This window comes from Ochotona princeps, chromosome 2, assembly GCF_030435755.1.
Source record: "Ochotona princeps isolate mOchPri1 chromosome 2, mOchPri1.hap1, whole genome shotgun sequence".
In the NCBI taxonomy this organism is placed as follows: Eukaryota; Metazoa; Chordata; class Mammalia; order Lagomorpha; family Ochotonidae; genus Ochotona; species Ochotona princeps.
In genome coordinates, this window is record NC_080833.1 from 9,977,289 (window position 1) to 9,997,824 (window position 20,536).

General features: G+C 58.0%; 2 protein-coding genes across 3 annotated transcripts; one reads left to right on the forward strand and one right to left on the reverse strand.

Annotated features, from left to right (window-relative positions):
• Nucleotides 1-766: 766 nt before the first annotated feature.
• HSPB7 (heat shock protein family B (small) member 7) lies at nucleotides 767-2,957 on the reverse strand. Its single transcript, XM_004592336.4, has 3 exons — nucleotides 2,664-2,957; nucleotides 2,066-2,199; nucleotides 767-993 (listed from the first exon to the last, which is right to left on the reverse strand). Exons 1-3 carry the CDS (start codon nucleotides 2,863-2,865, stop codon nucleotides 814-816), a joined length of 516 nt encoding a protein of 171 aa, XP_004592393.2. The 5' UTR covers nucleotides 2,866-2,957; the 3' UTR covers nucleotides 767-813.
• Nucleotides 2,958-7,429: 4,472 nt separating this feature from the next.
• Nucleotides 7,430-19,076, forward strand: LOC101531033 (chloride channel protein ClC-Ka). Of its 2 annotated transcripts, XM_058675697.1 has the most exons (19): nucleotides 7,430-7,529; nucleotides 8,057-8,185; nucleotides 8,632-8,760; nucleotides 10,087-10,226; nucleotides 10,565-10,642; nucleotides 10,728-10,806; nucleotides 11,366-11,491; nucleotides 11,854-11,938; nucleotides 12,029-12,130; nucleotides 12,308-12,392; nucleotides 12,611-12,784; nucleotides 13,155-13,224; nucleotides 13,307-13,417; nucleotides 13,689-13,902; nucleotides 14,705-14,838; nucleotides 17,584-17,672; nucleotides 17,784-17,867; nucleotides 18,392-18,478; nucleotides 19,029-19,076. In XM_058675697.1, the coding sequence occupies exons 1-19, from the start codon at nucleotides 7,430-7,432 to the stop codon at nucleotides 19,074-19,076; spliced, it is 2,064 nt and encodes a 687-aa protein (XP_058531680.1). The 2 variants fall into 2 exon arrangements, with proteins under 2 accessions (XP_058531680.1, XP_058531684.1); XM_058675701.1 differs by lacking the exon at nucleotides 8,632-8,760.
• Nucleotides 19,077-20,536: the final 1,460 nt, after the last annotated feature.

A 20,536-nucleotide genomic window follows, 5' to 3' on the forward strand; every position in this document is an offset into this window, starting at 1 on the left:
CGGGTTCCCAACATGAGACCCCAAAGTCCTGTCCTGGGCTTGTGGCTACCTCTGATGGTACATCCTGTCTGCAGGGGCGACTGCCTCAGGAACCCTAGGCTATGGCTGGAAGTACCCAGCTTTGCCCTGGCCTGGTCTGGAGGCTCATCAGGCAGCCCACATCAGGAATCTCGCACATCCTATCAAGAATCAGTTATGCTGGGGAAAGCCCGACTAGGCTGAGGTGCGGCATGGCCCTACCTTGGCACAGCTGGCTGACTGGCCTGGGGCATAGGATGGCACATAGCCTGTTGGTAGGTCGAGGACTTAGAGAACAGCCGAGAACAGTTTTATACCATGAGTGGTTTCTCCTCCTAGTCTGTCTGAGGAATCCCACTTAGATCTGTCTCTGTCCATGACCCTCTCTCTGCCTCTTCTGTTCCCCTCGGTCGGGGTGTCTCAGTTCCCCAATCCCCCGCCCCTGCCCTGCAAAGACCACCCCCTCAGATAATAAGATTTGTCTGTCCTGCAGATTCTAGGCCCCCCAACGCATTCCCCAAAGTAGCATCTTTGGAATTCCTTTTCCCCACTGCAAGCCCTGTAACCTGGTTGAAGGGAGGATGGCCACACCTGGAACCTGGGTACCCTAAGCAAGGCAAAGTGGAAGACCCTAGTCTGGGGGATGACCCACCTGGGGTCTGGGGGTGTCAGGGGCCAGACCCCGGGCTGAGCTGTCCTGGGGGCTCAGTGAAGGGGTCAGGCCACAGTCCCCACCCACCTCTGCCGCTGGTGGCAGGTCAGTGGGGAAGGAGCAGGGGGGAGGGAAGGAGACTGTCAGATCTTAATCTCTGTCCGGAAGGTCTGCTGGACGTGCTGTGTGTGTGGGTGACGTCGGGCCCGGATGGTGAGACTGCCGTCTTCCCGCAGGGCAGAGGTCACCGATGTGGGGTCCACGTCATCCGGCAGCTGGCACTTGTGAGCAAAGGTGTTCATGATGGTGCCATCTGCCGCCAGCTGTGGAAAGGGCCACACACAGGTCAAGGAGGATGCCCCAACTCCTATCCGGCTCTTATCGAGCCACAGCCTCTCCCTCTCCATTCTGTCCTCATCTGGGCTCCCACATGGGGGCAACCTCTGCCATTGGGTGCACAGGAGGTGAGCAAAGGGGCTCCAGGAATTCCCAGAAATGGCCAAGGGACTTAGGCTGTGTCTGAAGGCAGGCGGGGGCTCTGAGCCTGGCCTCCTGAGCTTTGTAGGAGATGATGGTGCAGGGGACAGCTGTGCCTTCTTGGCTGTCTAGACACATTGTTGTCTACTCTTGGGCCAGGCCGATGGCTCCTGCTGGGTAGGTCCAGCCAGCACACAGTGTCCAGAGGGGATGGGATGGCTGAGTCACTGTCACGGTGGCAGAGCTGACACGTGCTCCCCTGGTCCTGAGGGCCCACAGTCCTTGACATCCCTGGCAGAGGTGCCCAACATGCTAGCCTTGCATGCTCTGGGGACAAAAGCCAGGTCCTGGGGGAATGGGGGCGGAGTCCTTGGGTAGGATGCCCTGGGGAATGCCAGAGGTAGCGGTGGCTGCAGCCACCTGGGACAGCAGGGCTGGCAGTACCTTCCTCCCAAATGGATACCCAATGCCTCCCACCCAGGAGCACAGGCCAATAAGTGTGTGTGTATCCCCAGCTGCAGGTTTTTGCCTGGCCCCTAAGTCAGGGTCCAGGATGGGGCTGGCTGAGGTCTGGAGGTGGGGTGTGTGGGAACTCCTCCCACTATTGGCAGCTGAGTCCCCCATCTACCCACCTCACTCCACACCACCACCTTCAATCCTCCTGCTGTGGCCCCTCTGCTTCTATGCCCCCACCTCTCCCTATTCTACAGGTTCCCCCTTTTGCCCAGGATTCCTTACTCTGGCTCCCGGAGAGGCAGAGGGAGGCAGTAGGAGGTTACTGTCCGTGGCCTACGGGAACAGGTCTCTAACCTCAGCGAGTGGAGCAGGCATTCCAGGATGAAAGATGGGGGAGGGAGACACGGAGGGCAGGGGCGCAGGAGTGACTCCTGGGGTAGGGGTGGGAGAGGCCAGGCTTACCTTCTCGGCTCGCACTTCGATGTGGTTGTTGGAGGTAGTGACAATGATGTCTTCCGGTGAGAAGTCCCTCACGTCCACTGCAAACTCATAGGCATCTCCAAGGGTCTTGATGTTCCCCGGACCTGCTGAACGGGCTGTGAGAAAGGCCCTCCCGTGAGCCGGGCATGGGGCATGGCGGGCATCCAGGATTTGCTGGCCTCCTCATTTGTTGCTCACACCACCCTCTTCTCCAGTGCAACCCACCTTTGCTGTGGTGGGTGTGGGGCCGTGTGTGTATGGCAGTGCTTGGCCATCCCTCTTAGCCTGGAGGTGGGGCGTATCTCCCACCCCCAACCCACACCTCCAGTGCTCCATCTGGGATCCAGCCAGTCACAGGCCTTATGTGACCCCGAGAGCGAGTGGCTCAGCCCTAAAGCCATAACCATTCATTGGGAGCCCACCTGTTCCCATGACCACATCTGCCTCTGTAACCACATGTGACTCAGACTGCAGTCCCTGTCCCCGGAAGGTGGACAACCACAGTATACATCTGGCAGTGTCCTGGAGCCAGTGTCCCCTCCCCATATGTTTCCCACCCCTTCAAAACCTGAGCACTTGCCTGGAAAGGCCAGGGCCTCCGAGTGGGGCCGCATGAAGCTGCCAAAGTCCTCAGAAAACATGCTCAGTGCCTTCTCCATGGGTGGGTCCTGGGCTGGGAGGGCACGGGAGGCCGCGGAGGAAGAGGAGGAAGAGGAGGAGGAGGAGGAAGAGGAGTGAAAACTTCTCTCCGCTCTGAAGGAGGAGGAGGTCCTGTGGCTCATCCACGGGTGGCGTGGGCCCTGTCCCGGCGGGCAGGGGCTGCACAGGAGTAGTGAGTGGGTGCAGGCCTCTGGCGGAGTGTGCCGGGGGCCCTGGTTGTGAGCGCTTTATAAGGCTCTACTGACCCAGGGCTCACTGCCAGCCCCTTGTCTCCCAGCTAAATTTAGGCCTCTCCATGGCCGTAGGGGACTGGAAATCTTCTCCCGTGAGCCAGCCTTGCTGACAGCCGAGCACACGCAGGCCACAGGCCGGAGAGCTGAGCTCACAGCCTAACATTCCAGACCCATTGCTCCAGCCCCAGGGCGCCCAACACTGCAGGGCTGGGGGTGGGGCAGGGGTAAGGGTGCTGTCCCCTGGCCACCCAGACTGCCCCTACCCCCTGCCGTGCCTGCCCCAAGCCCTCACGGGAAGGCGTGTGTATGGGGGGGAGGGGGTTATCTGGTGGTCCCTGTGTCTTCTGTCTCCTCCTTCAACCTGGAGCCTCTCAGGGGACTTCAGACCCTGGTTCTGCAAAGGCTGAGCCCCCCACCCCCAACCAGCTGGCAAACTCCAGGGTGGTGGAAGACCACCCCTCCACCCTACATCAGGACCACTCTGTGCAGTGAGGCCCATCCGTGCAGCATGGCATGGGATGTCTCCAGCCCATTTCTTAGTAAAGCCTCACAGCCACCTGGGTTGGGGGCAGGAGGTAGGTGGGCGGCTGCCTCTCGCCAGCCAGCTCTCATGGGAACCCTGTTTCCAAAACAACCCCCCACCTCCAGGTCACACACACACACACATACACACACACACACACACTCTTAGGGGCCCAAGAGAAGAGAGCTGGAGATTGACTCAGACAGGGCCGGGGGCAGATCCAGTGATCTTGTCTGGCAGTTGTCTGGGAGGTGCTGGTGGGTCACCTTCCGAGCCACTTGATCTGGGCTCCATGGGGTTGCCCTGAACCTCACCCTGCTGTGTAATTTCCTTTGCAGGTGAAGGAGCGTTCCGGCAGCTGACTTTTCTAGCTCCAACTTCCAGGCTGCTTTGTGAACACAGTTTCTGGCCAGGAGCTGCCCAGCATGGTCAGACAGGTGGGGTGGGGGGCTGCTGTTAAGCTCGTTTTATAGGGCCGTCCAGGCAGGGAAGGGCTTACCTTTGTGGACAGGGGCAGAGCTGGGATTCAAACCCAGAGGTGTCTGATCTGGCCCCCGTCCAGCTACCCTAGTCGCTTGACCTGTCTGGTGACCGTCTGGCTGGGGTGAACCCAGGAAGCCCTCATCTGCTCACCCGTGGCTCAGTAAAGCTGGATTCAAGTCATGCCAGTCTTGGGGGACAAAAGCCAGAGGAAGGATCTCCAGCGAGGAGGGCAAGGCCCTCGACCCTGATCAGGTGGCAGTGTGTGCCCCCTTCTCTGAGGATCCTCCCTTTCCTTCCCAGACCAGCTTAGGTTCCTCCCACCTCCACCAAGGAGGCCTCTTGGATTGCTCCACCCTGCACAGCGGCCATCCAGATGCCCACAGCACAGATGGTCACGGTCACCACCAGACGTGACAGTGTGTCAAGGTGCCCTGTATTCTACGACTGCCCTTTCCCCCTACCCAACTGTCATTCTCCCTCCACCCTCTGCAGAAGTCTGCCTGTTTGCCCAATAGACTGAGGGCTCCCACAGCTGGGACTGTTTTTATCTGTGGCTCCCACAAACCCAGACTGGAGACTCCTCTCTGTGGGGCTCTGTCTTAAGGGAAGTGGGAGTAGGGAAGGGCATGGGGCAGGGAGACCAGAGCTGTTGAGAAATCATTAGTACCAAAGCGAGATGGAGAGAGGGTGGTGGTAGATGGGGGGCCCAGAGGGCCAGGGCCCGCCAGGGACACAGGAGCCAGCAGCTAAATGCAGACACAGTGTCATGGTGCTGAGCGCCTGAGTCACTGCTCCTGGATGCCTCAACCCTTACCCACCCCTCAGCCCCGCCTCCCGGGCCCGGAGGCATCGCCCACACAAATACTGGCTCCTCCAGCTTCAGTGGTCAGGAGGCACTTGGAAAGGTCACCAGGGCCAGCCCCCCTGTCTCAGCCATGCGTCTCCCTTCAGCTCACACAGACGGAGGGCCTGGCAGCCAACATGCTGGGACCGTGCCACCCTCCAGGGGAACCTTAGCCCCGGGTTCCTGATGTGGGTCCTGGAGGTGACTGGAGACCTGTTCCTCTGCAGAGCAGCCCTGAGACCCACGTGTGAAAACCACTTCCCGGGCCTGACTATGTGTGTATGCTGGGCTCTGTCCCAGACTCAGGACACAGAAGGATGAGGCCCACCCAGGCCTCTTGCCCAGGAGAGGAGCTGGATGCCCTCAGGGGTGCGGGGGCAGAAGTAGCATAGGGTCAGTGCTGTGCTGGCCTTGAACTTGCTCTTGCCCCACCCAAGAAGGAGGAGCTAGGACTGGCAGGTGAGGAGTGATGGCTTAGTAGGGGGTCTCCCCCTGGGCACTGTGAGCCCCACTTGCCCTCTTCTCAGCTTCTTGGGGCTCAGGAGGTGAGGGCAGCCTGAGGACTGTGGCCAACAGCTGCCTGTGCCGGAGCCTGGAGTTTGAAGTGTCAACAGAGCCAGGGACTCTGAGTGCAGGAGGCTATTGCCTGGGGGTAGGAAAGGTGAAATGCCTGGCCCCTCCACCTGCTGCTATTTGAGTTATTCATTCTTCATTTGAAATGAAGCACAAACAGATCACCCTGCTGCTGGTTCACTTCCCAAATGCCCACAACAGCCAGGGCTGAGCCAGGATGAAACCCAGAGATAGGAACACATTCCGTATCCCCCATGTGGGTGGCAGGGTTCTGCTGCCCAAGGCGGCATCTTAACAGCTGTCTGCCCCTGCTCCTGTGTTAAATTGGATCGTCCTTTTCATCAATTGATGTTCCTCCACCCCTGGGTGCTGATGTAGTTTGACAGCAAGGAGTAGTTCCCTCCCTTTCCCCGCCCCCTGCTGTGTGGGGGGCTGAACTTGGGATATTTGTCCAACCTGCCTTACTCCATGACTCGACCCTCCCTACACCACATGGGTGTACATCCCTCTCAACTACTTAAAAGCAACTTGGTAAAAACAACAGTGGAAATTATTTAAATATTAGACTATTAAAAGTTTTCTAGGTAATCAGCATTTTCTTTTTTTAGGTATATTTAGGAAAGTATTCAGGGAATTCTTTTGTTTGATCTGACAGCGTACTGTCTGGTGTGGCAACTATTAAAATTCTGATTTAATATAAAAAATCATATTAAAAATGAATTGGTTTGGTCTGACTTCTGGGACAAAGGGTTGCTCAGGGTCCGAGATTGGAACCAGTCAGTCCAGGGCCACCGTGACTTACAAAGGTGGCATCATCAGGGGCATGGGGGAGGATAATGTCCTACTTCTCTTGCCCACATCTCACAGGCACAAGCCCTCTGCTGTGCCCAGACCATTGCCCTGTGAGGCCTTGGTGGTCAGGGAGCTTCTGGCAGTGGGGGCGGGGGGCACACACAGGCAAAGACCTGCTCCAGCCCCTGCTGTGTGACTCTGATGACTGTCTGCCCCTCTCTGGTCCTCTGTGCATCCCTGAGAAATGTTGATGCTGTCCCTGGCTCACAGAGGCAAGGGAGGGGGAAGGGAGGGGCAGATGCAGAGGTCCTGCAGGTAGCTGGCCCCCAACTCACATGTGCCCTCACCATATGCCCATCTCCTGCCCACTGTGGGTGTGAGACCGAGTCCATGGCCTTTACCCAGTGGTCCTTGGGCATAGCCCCACAGTGGACCCCTCCCTGTTCTGTTGAGTGCCCCAGCGTCCCAGGCCAAGGAACCTCCCTCTGCGCTGTCCTGCAGGTGAGGGAAGCCCCTGTTCCCCTCTCCTCTCTCCTGGCAGCTCTGGCCTGCAAGGCTGGGCTGTTCTGGCAGTTCTGCTTGGTTTACAAGGACATTCTTAATGACCAAGGAAAGTTAGGGCTGGGTGGGGGAGAGGGCAGGTTTTGATTGGTGGAGTACACTTCTTCCAGGAGCTCCTGACTGGGAAGCAGAGGGCTGGGTCAGAGGCTGGCAGAGCTGGGCTCATAGCAGAAAGTGCTGACAGGTAAGGGGTCTGGGGGTGGAGGGAGGGGCTGAGGGCTTGTGAACCTGGATGGGTCTGGAGAAGACAGAGCAGGAGGAAGGCAGGGGCAGGAGCTGGCCCTGCACTTGACCCTCCAGGGGTCTCCTTCTGACTCCAGGGTCATGCCTCTGTGGCCAGAGGGGGCATGGGCTTGGGGAGTCAGAGCTGCCCATGGGAACCACAGGGACAGGGACATTCCTGGGGTGACAGCAGAACCCACAGAATGGGGCAGGTGGCTCTGAGAGAGGAGCTCAGGGCACACAGAGGTGACTCTGGGAGACACACACTTCTACCTCACACAGGCACATGCGAGACAGCCTCTCAGTGCTGAGGACACCCTGCGTCCCCTGACTGCACGCGGTCACCACAACACATAACAGGGACGAAAGGAGGGAGCGGGACAGGCAGCAGGTGGGACAGGCTATGCAGTGGCTGATTGCGGGTTCATCTGTCCTTCTGCCTCACCAGGAAGCCCATGGATGAGCTGGTGGGGCTGCGTGAGGGCTCCTCGGGGAACCCCGTGGCTCTGCAGGAGCTCTGGGGCCCGTGTCCCCGCCTGCGCCGGGGCATCCGAGGTGAGAGCTGGGCGCTCACATCCCCTCTAAAGACCCTTGGGCTATCTGCCCTGCCCAGCCCCACCTGGATGTCCCGCAATGGTTTCCTCCTTTCATGTGCCTCTGGGGACATCGTCACCCAGTCTCTGAGGGGTTGGGAGGGGAGGGATCTGCCAGCCTGTCCATCTGCCAGGGCCGGGTATGCCCAGCATGTCCCCTCTGCCTTAAAGTTTCAGCCCTGCTGACTGAGCCTAACTCCAGCATTGCTGGATCCACAGCAGGCGTCCAGGGAGCTGTGGATCCAATGCCTTTCCTAGGAGTCCCAAGTGCATTGTTGACCTTGAGACCTGACTGTCCCTCATAAGGGGGCAGAGATGGCGGGCACCCCCAGACACACCCCGCCCAGTGGGTTAGGGATGTAGTTGGTGCTCCTGGAGAGGTATAAAGGTACAATACAGAGATGGCAAAGGCCGTAGAGCACCAAGTCTGGTTCCCTTGGTGCCACCCTGCACCTGCCCCAACTGCTCTGTGCCCGATGCCCGGTCTAGGTGGCCTGGAGTGGCTGAAGCAGAAGCTGTTCCGTGTGGGTGAGGACTGGTGCTTCCTGCTGGTCCTAGGGGTGCTCATGGCGCTCATCAGCTATGCAATGGATCTTGCTGTTGGGAGTGTGGTGCGAGGTATCTCCTTTCCAGAAACACAGATCCTGCTTGGGGACTTGGGTTCCCAGCACACTCTCGGGGATGCCTATGGGTTGCCAAGTGCAGTGGGGTGGGAAGGGTGGGGTGGCAACAAGTGTGAGTGTGGTTGTGACTCAGTTTCTGAAAGCTGTGTGACCTTGAGCAGGCTCCTGCCCCCTCTGTGCTTCAGTCAGATCTTCCACGCAAAGACAAGTGCAAACCCTCCATGTGTTCTCGAGTCCTGGCTTCTCTGAGAGTGAGATGCTGGCCCTAGGTCACACCGGATTAGGAAGCAGTTGGGATCTGGACCCCCGAGCTGCACCCCTAACCTCTTCCTGGCATCTGCCCTGCCCTGGGTGCCCTTAACCATATTCCCTGGGATCCCAGGGTCTGGCCTGAGGGCTACTGCGTCCCAGGGTGACTCCTTGATGCCTCGTTGTCCCCAGCGCACAAGTGGCTATACCGGGAGATTGGGGACAGCCACCTGCTCCGCTACCTCTCCTGGGCCGTGTACCCGGTGGCCCTGGTCTCCTTCTCCTCCGGGTTCTCCCAGAGCATCACGCCCTTCTCAGGAGGTGGGTTTGCGTCACCATGCCATGTGCCAGGGTCTGGGTCTGTGGTCCCCACTGCTAATCCTTCTCATGTGCCCAGGGCCTGTGTGGGCAGGGGAGGCAGGGAGCAGCCACCCTCCTCAGGCCAAGGACAGTGGAATAGGAATGTGGCAGCAGGTAGCTTAACCCGCTGTGTCACTTCAGCCATGTAAAAGTTTTGCCTTTTTTCCTTTTAAAGATTTACTTGTTGACTTATTGATTAATCAGTATTTATTGACTGATTGGTCACGGACCCCACATCTCCCTCTGCATGGGGAGGAAAGTGGGTCCCATCTCCTAGGGCTGGGAGGCTCTGAGTGTATCCCAAGGAGTTCCCCGTGTGTGGGAGGTAGCCTCAGGGCTCTTACTGTTTTTGTTTTGTTTTTAATAATTTATTTGAAAGACACAGCAATACAGAGAGGAAAAACAGAACTTCCATCTGCTGTCTCACTTTCTAGCCAGGAGCCTGGTGGCCAGGAACTTGAGCTCTGTCCAGGTCACTTGTGAGTGGCAGGGGCCAAGCACTGAGGGTGTCTTCCACGGCCCCGCCAGACATGTTTGCAGGCGGCTGGGCCAGCAGCACAGCAGCCTGGAATGGAACCAGCGGTGCTGATACGTGGGGACAGGCAACAGCTCTCTGCTAGGCCACGCCAGCCAAAGAAGGGTTTTGCTTGTTCGTTTTCTTCTTCTCACTCTGCTCATTCTCCCCTCCTCTTCCTCCTTCTTTTAAAGATTTACTTTCTTGGTTTTCTAAAATGGTTCATCCTCCACTTGACTAAGCATCCTACTGGGAGCCAGTTTGTGCCCCGGTGGCTGAATTTCTCGTCCAGCTCCCTGCCAGTGGCCTGGGAAAGCAGTAGAGGATGGCCCAAAGCCTTGGGATCCCGCACCCATGTGCAAGACCCAGAAGCACCTCCAGGCTCAGGTTTTGGATCAGCTCAGCTTCAGACATTGTGGTCACTTGGGTAGTGAATCAATGGACAGAAGATCTTTCTTCTCTTTCCTCCTCTCTGTGTATCTATCTGACTTTCCAATAAAAAATAAATCTTTTTGTTAAACATTGCTTATTTATTTGAAAGAATCACAGAGAGGGAGAAATAGAAAGAGATCTTCCTTCTACTGGTTCACTCTCCAAATGGCTGCAACAACCAAGGCTGTTCAGATTAAAGGTGAAAGCTAGGAACAAGCTGAGACCTAAACTGGTGCTCATATGGAATGCAACATTGCAAGTGACCACTTAACATCTTGTGCCATAATCCCAGCCCTCTCCTTGGAGCTGTAATCCAGAGATTCCTCCCCCTCTTTGTTCAGGTTCAGGAATCCCAGAGGTGAAGACCATCTTGTCAGGGGTGATCCTGGAGGACTACCTGGACATCAAGAACTTTGGGGCCAAGGTGGTCGGCCTCTCCTGCACCCTGGCCACGGGCAGCACCATCTTCCTAGGGAAAGTGGTATGACTGGTATCTGCACCCTCACTCCCTCCCTGCCCAGCTCCATGGATGTGACAGAAGGGCTCAGCCAGTTCCTGCCTCAGGGAGCTCAGTGTCGGGGGACAAGGCCGTGGAGGCCCCAGAGGGGACAAAAGCCATCCCAGACCTCCCTGGCCTGTGGGGGAGACAGAGCAGGAGGGGCACAGGGCAAGCTACCCCCAGTGTGAAGGGGCCCTCTCTGCTGCCCTCTCCCTGGGCCCAGAGACAGATGAGGGGGTGGAGACAGGCAGCTGAGGGCTGGAGGAGGCACAGGCTGCCTCTGTGCCCTCTGCCCTGTGTCCACACCTTGCCCCACACAGGGCCCCTTCGTGCACCTGAGCGTGATGATCGCCGCCTACCTTGGGCGCCTGCGCACCAAGACTCTCGGGGAGGCAGAGGTAGGGGCTGGGGGAGGTCCCAGCCTGGAGGAATGGGTGAGGGCAGGAGGGGCCGGCTGTAAGCCCTGGGTCTCCACTCTGGCAGAACAAGAGCAAGCAACATGAGATGCTGGTGGCGGGGGCGGCGGTGGGCGTGGCCACGGTGTTTGCAGCCCCCTTCAGCGGTGAGACCCTCTTCCTGCCTTTTCTCTGCCCCCTGGGCCTCCACCAGCCCTGCCCTCTTCAGTTTAATGTGCCTGCCCGCCAGAGGGACCTGGGGCATTGGGCTTTGCCTGGATCTCCCTGTTGTCCTGCTTGACCAGCCACCTTCCATACCACATTAAAGAGAACGGGGTGGCAGAGGTGGAATCAATTCAGTTCATGTTTGTGGCCCTGGCCAGGAGACCCGGCTGTGTAACCTATAGGAGTAGACGGTCACAGTCCCCACCCAATGTGTGAGATACACACTCGCACAGGCACACATGCATGGTATCACAGATTATGCATCCCCACATGGAATACCATACATGTGCACACACACGCACACTCACACACGGGTTCAAGTGAGGGTCAGGAGGGGATGGTACGCTACTCACCTGCAGCCCAGGTCCCAGGAAAGCTGGTGACCCCACCTATCCAGGCTGCTGGGCACCAGGACAGGTGGTGGCCAAAGAGGAGAGTTCTGGAAGCTGTGGGACCCAGGGTTGGTGGAGCAGGTGCTTTGAGCTTGGTGCTCCTCCCCAGGCGTCCTGTTTAGCATCGAGGTCATGTCTTCCCATTTTACTGTCTGGGATTACTGGAGGGGCTTCTTTGCCGCCACCTGCGGGGCCTTCATGTTCCGCCTCCTGGCCGTCTTCAACAGCGAGCAGGGTGAGCCACACTGGGCACCTGCACAGGGAGGGGAAACTCCTCCTTCCCTCCTTCCACCTCACCTTCCCTGCCCTCCCTGTGTCCCCCCTCCAGTGTGTCCTCCCCCTCATCCTCCTCCCTCTCCTCCTTTCCTAGTCCACCTGCCCCTCCTGGGGAGGGAACAGAGCTGTGCTGGATTTGTGGGTTCCTAGCATAGAGAGGGCCGCACTGGCTGGAGGCAGGGGAGGGCTGGGGGCCTTGAGTGTCATGAGCAGGGTACTGGGATGGGCTTGGCAGCAGCACCCCAGCCTCTGGTGGGCCTGATAGGCTTGTGTGGGGAGTGGGCTGGGGGCTCAGAGCAGCCTTGGACCCCTGCTCCCCAGAGACCATCACCTCCCTCTACAAGACCAGCTTCCGGGTGGACGTCCCCTTCGACCTGCCCGAGATCTTCTTTTTCGTGGTGCTGGGGTGAGCAAGTGCCTGGGCTCCTGAGGGCACTCCTGGGGGTCTCCTTGCCTGGGCCAGGTGGAGCTGAGGCTTCACTGTGCCTGTCCCCAGGGCCATCTGTGGCATGGCAAGCTGTGCCTACCTCTTCTGCCAGCGCACCTTCCTGGCCTTCATCAGGACCAACCGGGTCATCTCCAAGCTGCTGGCCACCAGGTGGGCTGGTGGACGGAGTGACCCTTGACTATGGGTCACTGCCACCCTTCATTTCCCTCAAGGTGGCAGGGGTGCTGTAGCTGAGACTCCCCCAGCCTGACTCCCTTGTCCATGCAGTGGGAAAGGTAGGGGTCAGCCTACCTTCCTACTGTCAGCTCCTGCATTCTCCCCCCACAGCAAGCCCCTGTACTCAGCTCTGGCAGCTCTGCTCTTGGCCTCCCTCACCTACCCTCCTGGCGTGGGTCGCTTCATGGCTTCTCGGGTGAGCTGAGTTGGGCTGAGAGAAGTGGGGGTCCCATTAGTTGCCCCTTAGGTGCCCTCTATGTCTAAATGCCTAGGCGGCATTTACAGGAATGGGGGCAGACAGGAAGTTCCTGATTTCCAGCTACCCAGCTCAGGAGGGCTCAGTGGGACTGGAGGCAGCCTCTCGCTTTGCTGGGTGGGGGTCTGCTGGGCCCCACGTGCAGACCCCTCCCCCAGCTCTCCATGAAGGAACATCTGGACTCACTCTTCGATAACCGCTCCTGGGCGCTGCTGACCCGCAACGCGTCCCCACCCTGGCCCAAGGAACTTGACCCCCAGAACCTGTGGCTCGAATGGTACCACCCACACTTCACCATCTTCGGGACCCTCGCCTTCTTCCTAGTGATGAAGGTGGGCACCCAGAGCCACCAGGGCCACAGCTGACACCTGCTTGGGTCAGCAGGGGCAGCGCGGTGCCCCATCCTGCCATGGCGAGGTCCTGGGCAAGTGGGCTGAACTCTCTGAGCATCGGTCTGCTCTCCTTTCAAATGGGGTGGCTCTTAGTCCTAAGGGAAGGCTAAGCGGGAAGACGGCATAGCCAGCCCAGCCTCTGCCCTCGATACCAGGCACACACAGTGGGCACATTGTTGAAGGAGAGGGTTCTGGCCCTGGCCCATGTATCCCTGACCCCAACGCTGGTGGTGGGCACATGGCTGGCCTGCCCTGGTCTCCTCGTGCCTGGCTGGCTGCCTCTCATGCTGCCCTAACCCCACCCCTGCAGTTCTGGATGCTGATCCTGGCTACCACCATCCCCATGCCCGCTGGCTACTTCCTGCCCATCTTCATTTATGGTGAGTCTGGGGTTCTGGGAATCTGGGAGGGGCAGAACTCGGCCAGTCTACGGCCGCCTCCTCAGCCTCAGCCTGTGTCCAGGAGCGGCTATCGGACGTCTCTTGGGCGAGGCCCTCTCTCTCGCCTTCCCTGAGGGCATCGTGGCTGGGGGCATCACCAACCCCATCATGCCTGGTGGCTATGCCCTGGCAGGTGAGTGGGTCAGCTCCCTGCTGTGTGGGTTGCATCTGAGAATGGGCTGACAGTGAAGCAAGGCACAGAGAGAAGACATGGAGATATCTGTCCCACCACTCCCCGAGAACCTGACACCCCTCAGCTCTTGTTCTGTCCCCAATTCCCTGTCCCCTACCTTCTGTCTCCCCTCAGCCAGAGGCCTTGCCTGATTCTCACCTGAGCCCGTGACCTTGGCCATGCCGGGATGCTGAGCTCTGGCCTGAGCCTCCTGCCTGTGCTGTCCCTGCAGGGGCGGCAGCCTTCTCGGGGGCAGTGACCCACTCCATCTCCACAGCGCTGCTGGCCTTCGAGCTGACCGGGCAGATTGTGCATGCCCTGCCCGTGCTCATGGCGGTGCTGGTGGCCAATGCCATCGCCCAGAGCTGCCAGCCCTCCTTCTACGATGGCACCATCATTGTAAAGAAACTGCCTTACCTGCCATGGATCCGGGGTCGCCCCATCGGGTGAGAGTGCTCACTGTGGCCCCTGGGTATGAACAGTAGTAGGGGTAGGGGCTAGGGTGCAGAGCCCTCAGACGCCCTCACTCCTGCCCTGCAAAGCTTGGCAAACGGGCCCGGGAAGGTCCTCTGGTGTCCGCCTGCCTATACCCCCTGTTGTTGCATGAGGAAGCTGGGGCACAGGCAGTGGTCAGGGCTTGCTCCAGGTCCCACGGTGCATGAGCCCTAGCCCCGAGGGGCCCTGGCCTGTCCTACCACTGTTGTTTTCCTCGCTGGGAGCAGAGGAGCAGGAGGCACAGCTGAAAGGAAACAGCTTTGAGGGCGTCCCGGGACCCAGTTGGGCCAGAATGCTGCCATCGGCCCGAAGTACAGGGTTGAGAGGCTGAATCGGGTCCTTAGCCAGGCCTAGCTCTAGCGACTGGCAAGCCACCAACTTGCCTCAAAGCTCAGCATTCCCACCTGTAAAATGGGCTGGTTACTGTAGTGCTTTGTAATCTTGAAGGTGTTTGTTCCCTCATCTATCTTGTCCTGAAATGGAATTCTCAGGGAATGCTCCCCTATGAATGTGAACATGATGAAGTTCACGGTGGCGTGACTGCACTGGGATTCAGATCTGGGTGTTTTGTAAGATGACCCCAGCTATCTCTCTCTCCGCCCACCCAGTGGGGCTCCTGGTTGGTTCATTCCAAGAAGCTGTCTGTCCATGCTGGAGTACTAAGACCCTGTCTGTGCTTGTCACCTCCCAGGGGCCCCTGCTTCGTCCTGAGGTCTGACTCTGGGGCCTGATGGGTGCTCCTTCTGCCCCCAGCTCGCACCGCGTGACCGTGGAGAACTTCATGAACCACACCATCACCACACTGGCCAGGGACGCACCGCTGGAGCAGGTGGTCAAGGTTGTGACCTCCACGGATGTGGCCGAGTACCCTGTGGTGGAGAGCAGAGGTACCCAGCAGGGAGGGTGGCAGCCAGGGCTCCCCCTGCCCTCTCTCTTTCCCCACCCAGACTCCAGAGGGTCAGGCCCAGGAAAAGCAAGTCCAGTGGAAGGCTTGTCTGCGTTTGGATGTGCCTTCTAACAGCCATGTGAGCCTGGGCGAGCACCGGTCCTCCTCCAGCTTCAGGTTTTCTAACAATAACATGGCAACATTAACTCCCTCTCTCGACATGGGTGATACGGCTGCACGCGAGGTGACAGTGGCTGTGGGCTGTCTGATCCATGCCTGCCATTCTGCGTATGCTGGCACCAGTAAGGTCTTCACGAGTTTTTGTTCATTTTTTAAAAGAAGGTGTATTTATTTTCATCTGACAGGCAAATTTGCAGAGAGAGAAGAGATAGATCTTCCATCTGCTGCTTCACTCCCCAAATGGCACAATTGTCAGGGCTAAGCTGATCCAAAGCCAGGAGCCTGGAGCTTTTTCTGGGTCTCCCACGTGGGTACAGGTGCCCAAGGACTTGGCTGGGAGCTGGATCAGAAGTGGAGTATCTGGGACATGAACCAGCATCCATATGATATGACAGTGCTACAATTGGAGGATTAGCCTGTTAATCCACCACGCCAGCCCCTTCTTGAGTTTCCTGCAGCCAATGCCTGGTAGGGGTCACACCCCTTGCCATCCCAAGAGGGACAGAGTCACTCAATGAGCTGAACATCTGCAGGTTTCTCACCTTGCAAACAGGGCTCCTCTTCAGTTAGGGTTACCCAAGGGTCTCACAAGGCCCTCTTGTGGGCCTCCCCCACATATCACACCCATGGCAGAGTTCTCCTCATTGTCCTTGGGAATTTTCCTGCGAGTGGGTGAGCTGCCAAGAGCTCTTGGCTCCTGGACAAAGCAGGAATTGTCCTCGTGGTCAAAGCTGTCTTCTCCCTGAACTAGAGCTCCATGCAGCACAGGCCAGGACTGGGGGACCCCACTGCCCACCCAGCCACAGCTCTCTGCATTTCACGGATTCACTTGTTGATCGATCGATCTATCTATCTCTCTATCTATCTGAATTTGAAAGAATTACAGACAAATAGAGAGGAAGGGAGGGAGGGACAGAGTGTGAGAATCTTCCCTTTGGTGGGTCATTTCCCAAATGGACCCAGGGGTCCAGACTGGGCCAGGCTGAAGCCAGGAGCCAGGAACAAGCAATTCCATCCAGGTCTGTCCTGAGAGTGACCAGGACCCAAACACTTGGACCATGTCTGCACTGCCTTCCCAGGCCATTAGCAAGAGCTGATCAGAAGGGGACGAGCTGGTGTTGGACAAGCTCTCATAAGGGATGCCCAGCAAGCTTGGCTTAACCCTTTGCACCGCAAGGCTGGCACTCAATTTGTTTATTTTAAAAGAGGAAGAATGTGGGACCATTGCTGTGGTATTTCTGGTTGTGTTGCTCTTTGCAACATCAGCATCCCATATGAGACATGGTTTCTATGAAGCTGTTCCACCTCCAATCCAGCTTCCTGCTAATGTACTTGGAAAAGCAGCAAGAGATCGCCCAAGTGCCTGGGCCTCTGTACCCACGTGAGAGACTCAGAAGTTCATTGGGCCTGGAGTGGTGGCCTAGTGGCTAAAGTCCTTACCTTGAAAGCGCCACGATCCCAAATGGTCGCCAGTTCTAATTCCGGTGGCCCATCTTCCCATCCACCTACCTGTTTGTGGCCTGGGAAAGCAATCGAGGACGGCCCAAAGCCTTGGGACCCTGCACACGTGTGGGAGACCTGGAGGAGGTTCCTGGCTCCTGACTTAAGACAGATATACAGAGAGTAGGAGAGATCAGAGAGGAAGATCTTCCGTCCAATGGTTCACTCCCCAAGCGACCACAACGGTTGGTGCTGCGCTGATCCGAAGTTCATGGTATGGTTCCTGACTTCAGTGAGCCTTGACTTTTGAGACCATCTAGGGTGTGTACCGATGGATGAAATATTTCTCTCCTCTTTCTCCCTCTCTCTCTAACTCTGCTTTTCAAATCAATCGATGCATCTTTTGGAAGTAAAAGTGAAAAGGGGACTTACATATCTGTCTTGTCACATTTTTATTGTAATGTGTGGAAAGTAAAAACACCCAGCAGGCAGTCAGCCTCCTTGCCTGCCAGCTCCACACCTGCCAGTTCAGCCCATCCTGAGTCCAACGCATCGGGAAAAAGGGCTGCGTCTGGACGGAACGAGTCCAGATTCCTGCCATCTGCATCCTTCGATAAGACTGTTCAGCCACATCCGAGCACTTGCGCTGCAGGAGGTCACACAGGAACGCCAGGAGGCAGAGTGTACACACGTTCCTGACAGCCCCTATGGCATTTATACGCAGAGTCTGAGCACCAGTGCCTTGGGGGTCCAGGTGGTCCTAGACGGAGCCCTCTAGATGTTCAGGACAGAAGCTGACCCTCTGGGCATGTAGATTCTCACCAGGCCCCTGCTCACCAGAGGATCCCTGAGCCAGTCATCATGCAGGTGGCCCGAGCTGGCCGCTGCCTCCCTGGACCTGCAGCAAGGGCCAGCTCCTTACGCCTGCTCTGTACCACCTGCCGCACCTCCACACTGGAAGCTGAGTGACTTTGGGTGTGGCGCTCAGCAGTTCTGGGCCTGAGAACTCACCACCAGACCGACAGGAAAAGTCCAGCACACAGGTTCTTGGCACACACTAGGTCTTCAGTACAGGTGAGTTCCTTCTTCCTAATGTGCTTCTCTACCCTCCCTGTGCTCCTGCTAGAGTCCCAGATCCTGGTGGGCACCGTGCGAAGGGCCCAGTTGGTGCAAGCCCTCCAGGCCGAGCCGCCTGCCTGGGCTTCAGGACAACAGGTGTGTATGGGGGAGAGGTGGGCAGCAGGGAGCTGATGGGAGTGGTGGTCAGGCAGGGCAGCCTGAGGAGGGGTGCAGGACCATGTGCCCCTCACTCTGCCTCTGTCCCAGCACTATCTCCAGGACATGTTGGTTGGAGGTTGCTCCCTGGAGCCAGTGACCCTGATGTTGTTCCCTGAGACCTCACTTCACCAGGTAATGAGAAGCAGTGGGGAAGGGGAGAATTTGGGGGTCAGCTAGGGCCCTGGGACAGAGGGGAAGCCCCCAGCAGGGAATGAGGTTCCAGGCTCCCCGACTGCGCTGGAGGAACACCGAAATAGAAGTTTTGGGGCGGGGAAAACAGTGTAGGGAAATGAGACAATGTGGGGAGGGATGAGGTGGCAAGAGGGAGATGGAGGAGCGAGACCCTGGGCACAAGTGTCGCATCACTGCACATGGGATGTCCCTCCCTTGTGACCAGGTACGGTTCCCAACCTGCACAGCCAGAGTCCAGCTGTCAGGTGGGCAAGGCCAGAAATACCCAGGGCAGCTGGCAGTGACCACTCATGATTTGCCACTAGGTTCCTTGCTCTGCTCTTGTGTGTGCTCTATATGCCCCCTAGTGGCCTTAGCGAACATTGCAGTCACATTCCAGGTTCCCGCTGAGATTTAGAGCAGCGGGCCAGAAGGATGGGCTGGGGACCCTGATTTTCCTGTGTTTCCCTACAAAACCCCTACAGGCACACAATCTCTTTGAACTGTTGAACCTTCAGTCGCTCTTCGTGACGTCCAAGGGCAGAGCTGTGGGCTTCGTGACCTGGGTGGAGGTACCAGGGACTCCCAGGGAGCAGGGTGGTGGGGGCCATAGAGAATTCCTTTCTGCTTTTGTTCTGATTTATTTATCGACAAGCTTGAGCAACAAAGAAAGAGGGAAGGAAAAGGGAGACAGAGAGAGTTTCCATCCACTAGCTGCAACAACCAAGACTAAGCCAGACTGTAGCTAGGAGCCAGGAAGTCCACCTGGATTTTCCATAAGGGCGGGCAGATCCTCAAGCACTTGGGTGGATGACCACCTGCTGCTTCCCAAGCACATCCACAGGAAGCTACATGTTAAGTGGAGTTGCTGGGGCTCCAACCAGCACAACACGTGCTCCACTGCTCCTCTCACGGCCTCCAGTTCCTGGCCAGGGACTCCTGGGCTTGGCTGTCCCTGCCCTGGTTCTGTGGCCTGCAGTCCTGACGCCCTCCCATCAGTGCAATGGGGAGGCACAGCTCCAGCAGTCACAGGATCCCCACCCACATCCAGGGAAGCTATGACAAAGCCCACTCTCACCAACCCTCCATCTCCCTCCTGGGATCCGCTTTGCTCTGTTCCAGTTGGAGAAAGCCATCTCTGCCCTGACCAACCCTCCAGCCGCCAAGTGAGTCACCTAAGGAGGGGACAGGATACCTCGCTGCCCAGTGACCACAGGGCCTCAGGTCACAGCCTTTCCCACCGCTCCATCACCACCCCAGCATGGCAGGCCTCCCTAACCCAGCCCAAGATGATCCCTACATTCACCCCAAGCCATTGTCAGGCTCACCAACTACAGCTGCAGGGCAGATGTGCGAGCCAGCAGGAGGCCCGACCATGGGTGCCTGGGAACCGTCCCAAGGCTCATGGCCGACGACAAGGGCATCCACCGTCACCATGACAGGCCCAGGAGCCCTCTGGGGTTGTCTGATCCTAACCAGAGGTACCTGCACAATAAAGCTGAGCCCTTCCCAGCTGTAGCACCCAATCAGGTCGTGCCTGGGCTGAGGCCAGTCAAGGTCACACTGTGAGCAGGAGCTGGGCCCAGAAAGCCTCACCTCAGTTGTAGAAAACCTCATCTTCCTCTTCCGAGAGGGAGCCGCTGTCCACTGAGGACAGGGAGCCCTGCGGGCAGCCCCCCACCTCAGGCCCCAGTCCCCCAGGCAGCCGCTGCCGGGGCTGCTGCTCAGGACTAGGGGGCTGCGGGCAGACAGCTGCTTTGGGGTCAGGGGAGGGCCAGCCATCAGGGGAGAGGCCAGGAGAGGAGAAGGCCAGGAGACTGTCATCCCGCGAGGGGCCGCTGGGGAAGCTGTCCTGCAGGCCTGGAAGCAGAGCGGCACATGTATCTGGGTCCTGCCCATCACTGCCCCCCACCCCCACCCCAAAGCACCTGCCCCATGCCCCAGTGCAGCTGCTGAGCTGTGTGACCTGACCAGGGCCCAGAACCCTGCTGTGTCATCTCCTCTCTGCCACTCCAGGGGGCTGTAGTGTTCTAGCAGGTGCTTGGCTGTGTCTGGTGCCAAGTTTCACACCGTGCTCTGACGTTTCTGGTGGGGTGACTGGGGTGCGTTCCTATGCCCTTAGTGCCTCTATTTCTTTGTTGTAATGTGGAGACTCAAGGCCCCCTCCTCCTCTCAGTGAGGGAATCACGCCAGCACACACTTGGGTGCACAATTCCATTTCCTGACTCATTTTGCTGTTGACACACACTTGGGGAGGCAGCCATGAAGTGTTGCCACCACAAGGGAGACTCGCCTGAGTTCCAGGCTCCCCATTTCGGCCTGGATCACCCCCAAGCTGTCGTGGTCACTGGGGAGTGAAGTGGCTGGTGGGAGATCTTAGTCTGTGTCTTTCAAATTAAAAAAGAAGAAAATGTTGATCTCAATGGAGTGTTCATCCCCCCCCCCCCCCCCAGAAGCCGCTCAACTTCCTGCTCCCTGGCTGTGTGGACGCGGCCCACTTCCTGATCAGAATCCAACCTGTGGATTGGCTCTGGGTCTAAGGACCCAACTGACCTCACACTAAGGTGGTGACCACCATCTGAGGCAGGTGCTGCCAGGGACCCTTGTCCATTCCCTGTAGGACACACCCA

What these genes read in the sequence shown, in the direction of transcription:
- HSPB7 (XM_004592336.4), bottom strand. Translation starts at nt 2,865, where the DNA reads ATGAGCCACAGGACCTCCTCCTCCTTCAGAGCGGAGAGAAGTTTTCAC. An exon ending in GGAGGCCCTGGCCTTTCCAG is followed by an intron (nt 2,200 to 2,663) that starts GCAAGTGCTCAG and finishes CCTTTCTCACAG; the next exon opens with CCCGTTCAGCAGGTCCGGGG. An exon ending in TCGAAGTGCGAGCCGAGAAG is followed by an intron (nt 994 to 2,065) that starts GTAAGCCTGGCC and finishes CCCTTTCCACAG; the next exon opens with CTGGCGGCAGATGGCACCAT.
- LOC101531033 (XM_058675697.1), top strand. Translation starts at nt 7,430, where the DNA reads ATGGATGAGCTGGTGGGGCTGCGTGAGGGCTCCTCGGGGAACCCCGTG. An exon ending in ATCCGGGGTCGCCCCATCGG is followed by an intron (nt 13,903 to 14,704) that starts GTGAGAGTGCTC and finishes TTCTGCCCCCAG; the next exon opens with CTCGCACCGCGTGACCGTGG. An exon ending in CTGAGACCTCACTTCACCAG is followed by an intron (nt 17,868 to 18,391) that starts GTAATGAGAAGC and finishes AAACCCCTACAG; the next exon opens with GCACACAATCTCTTTGAACT.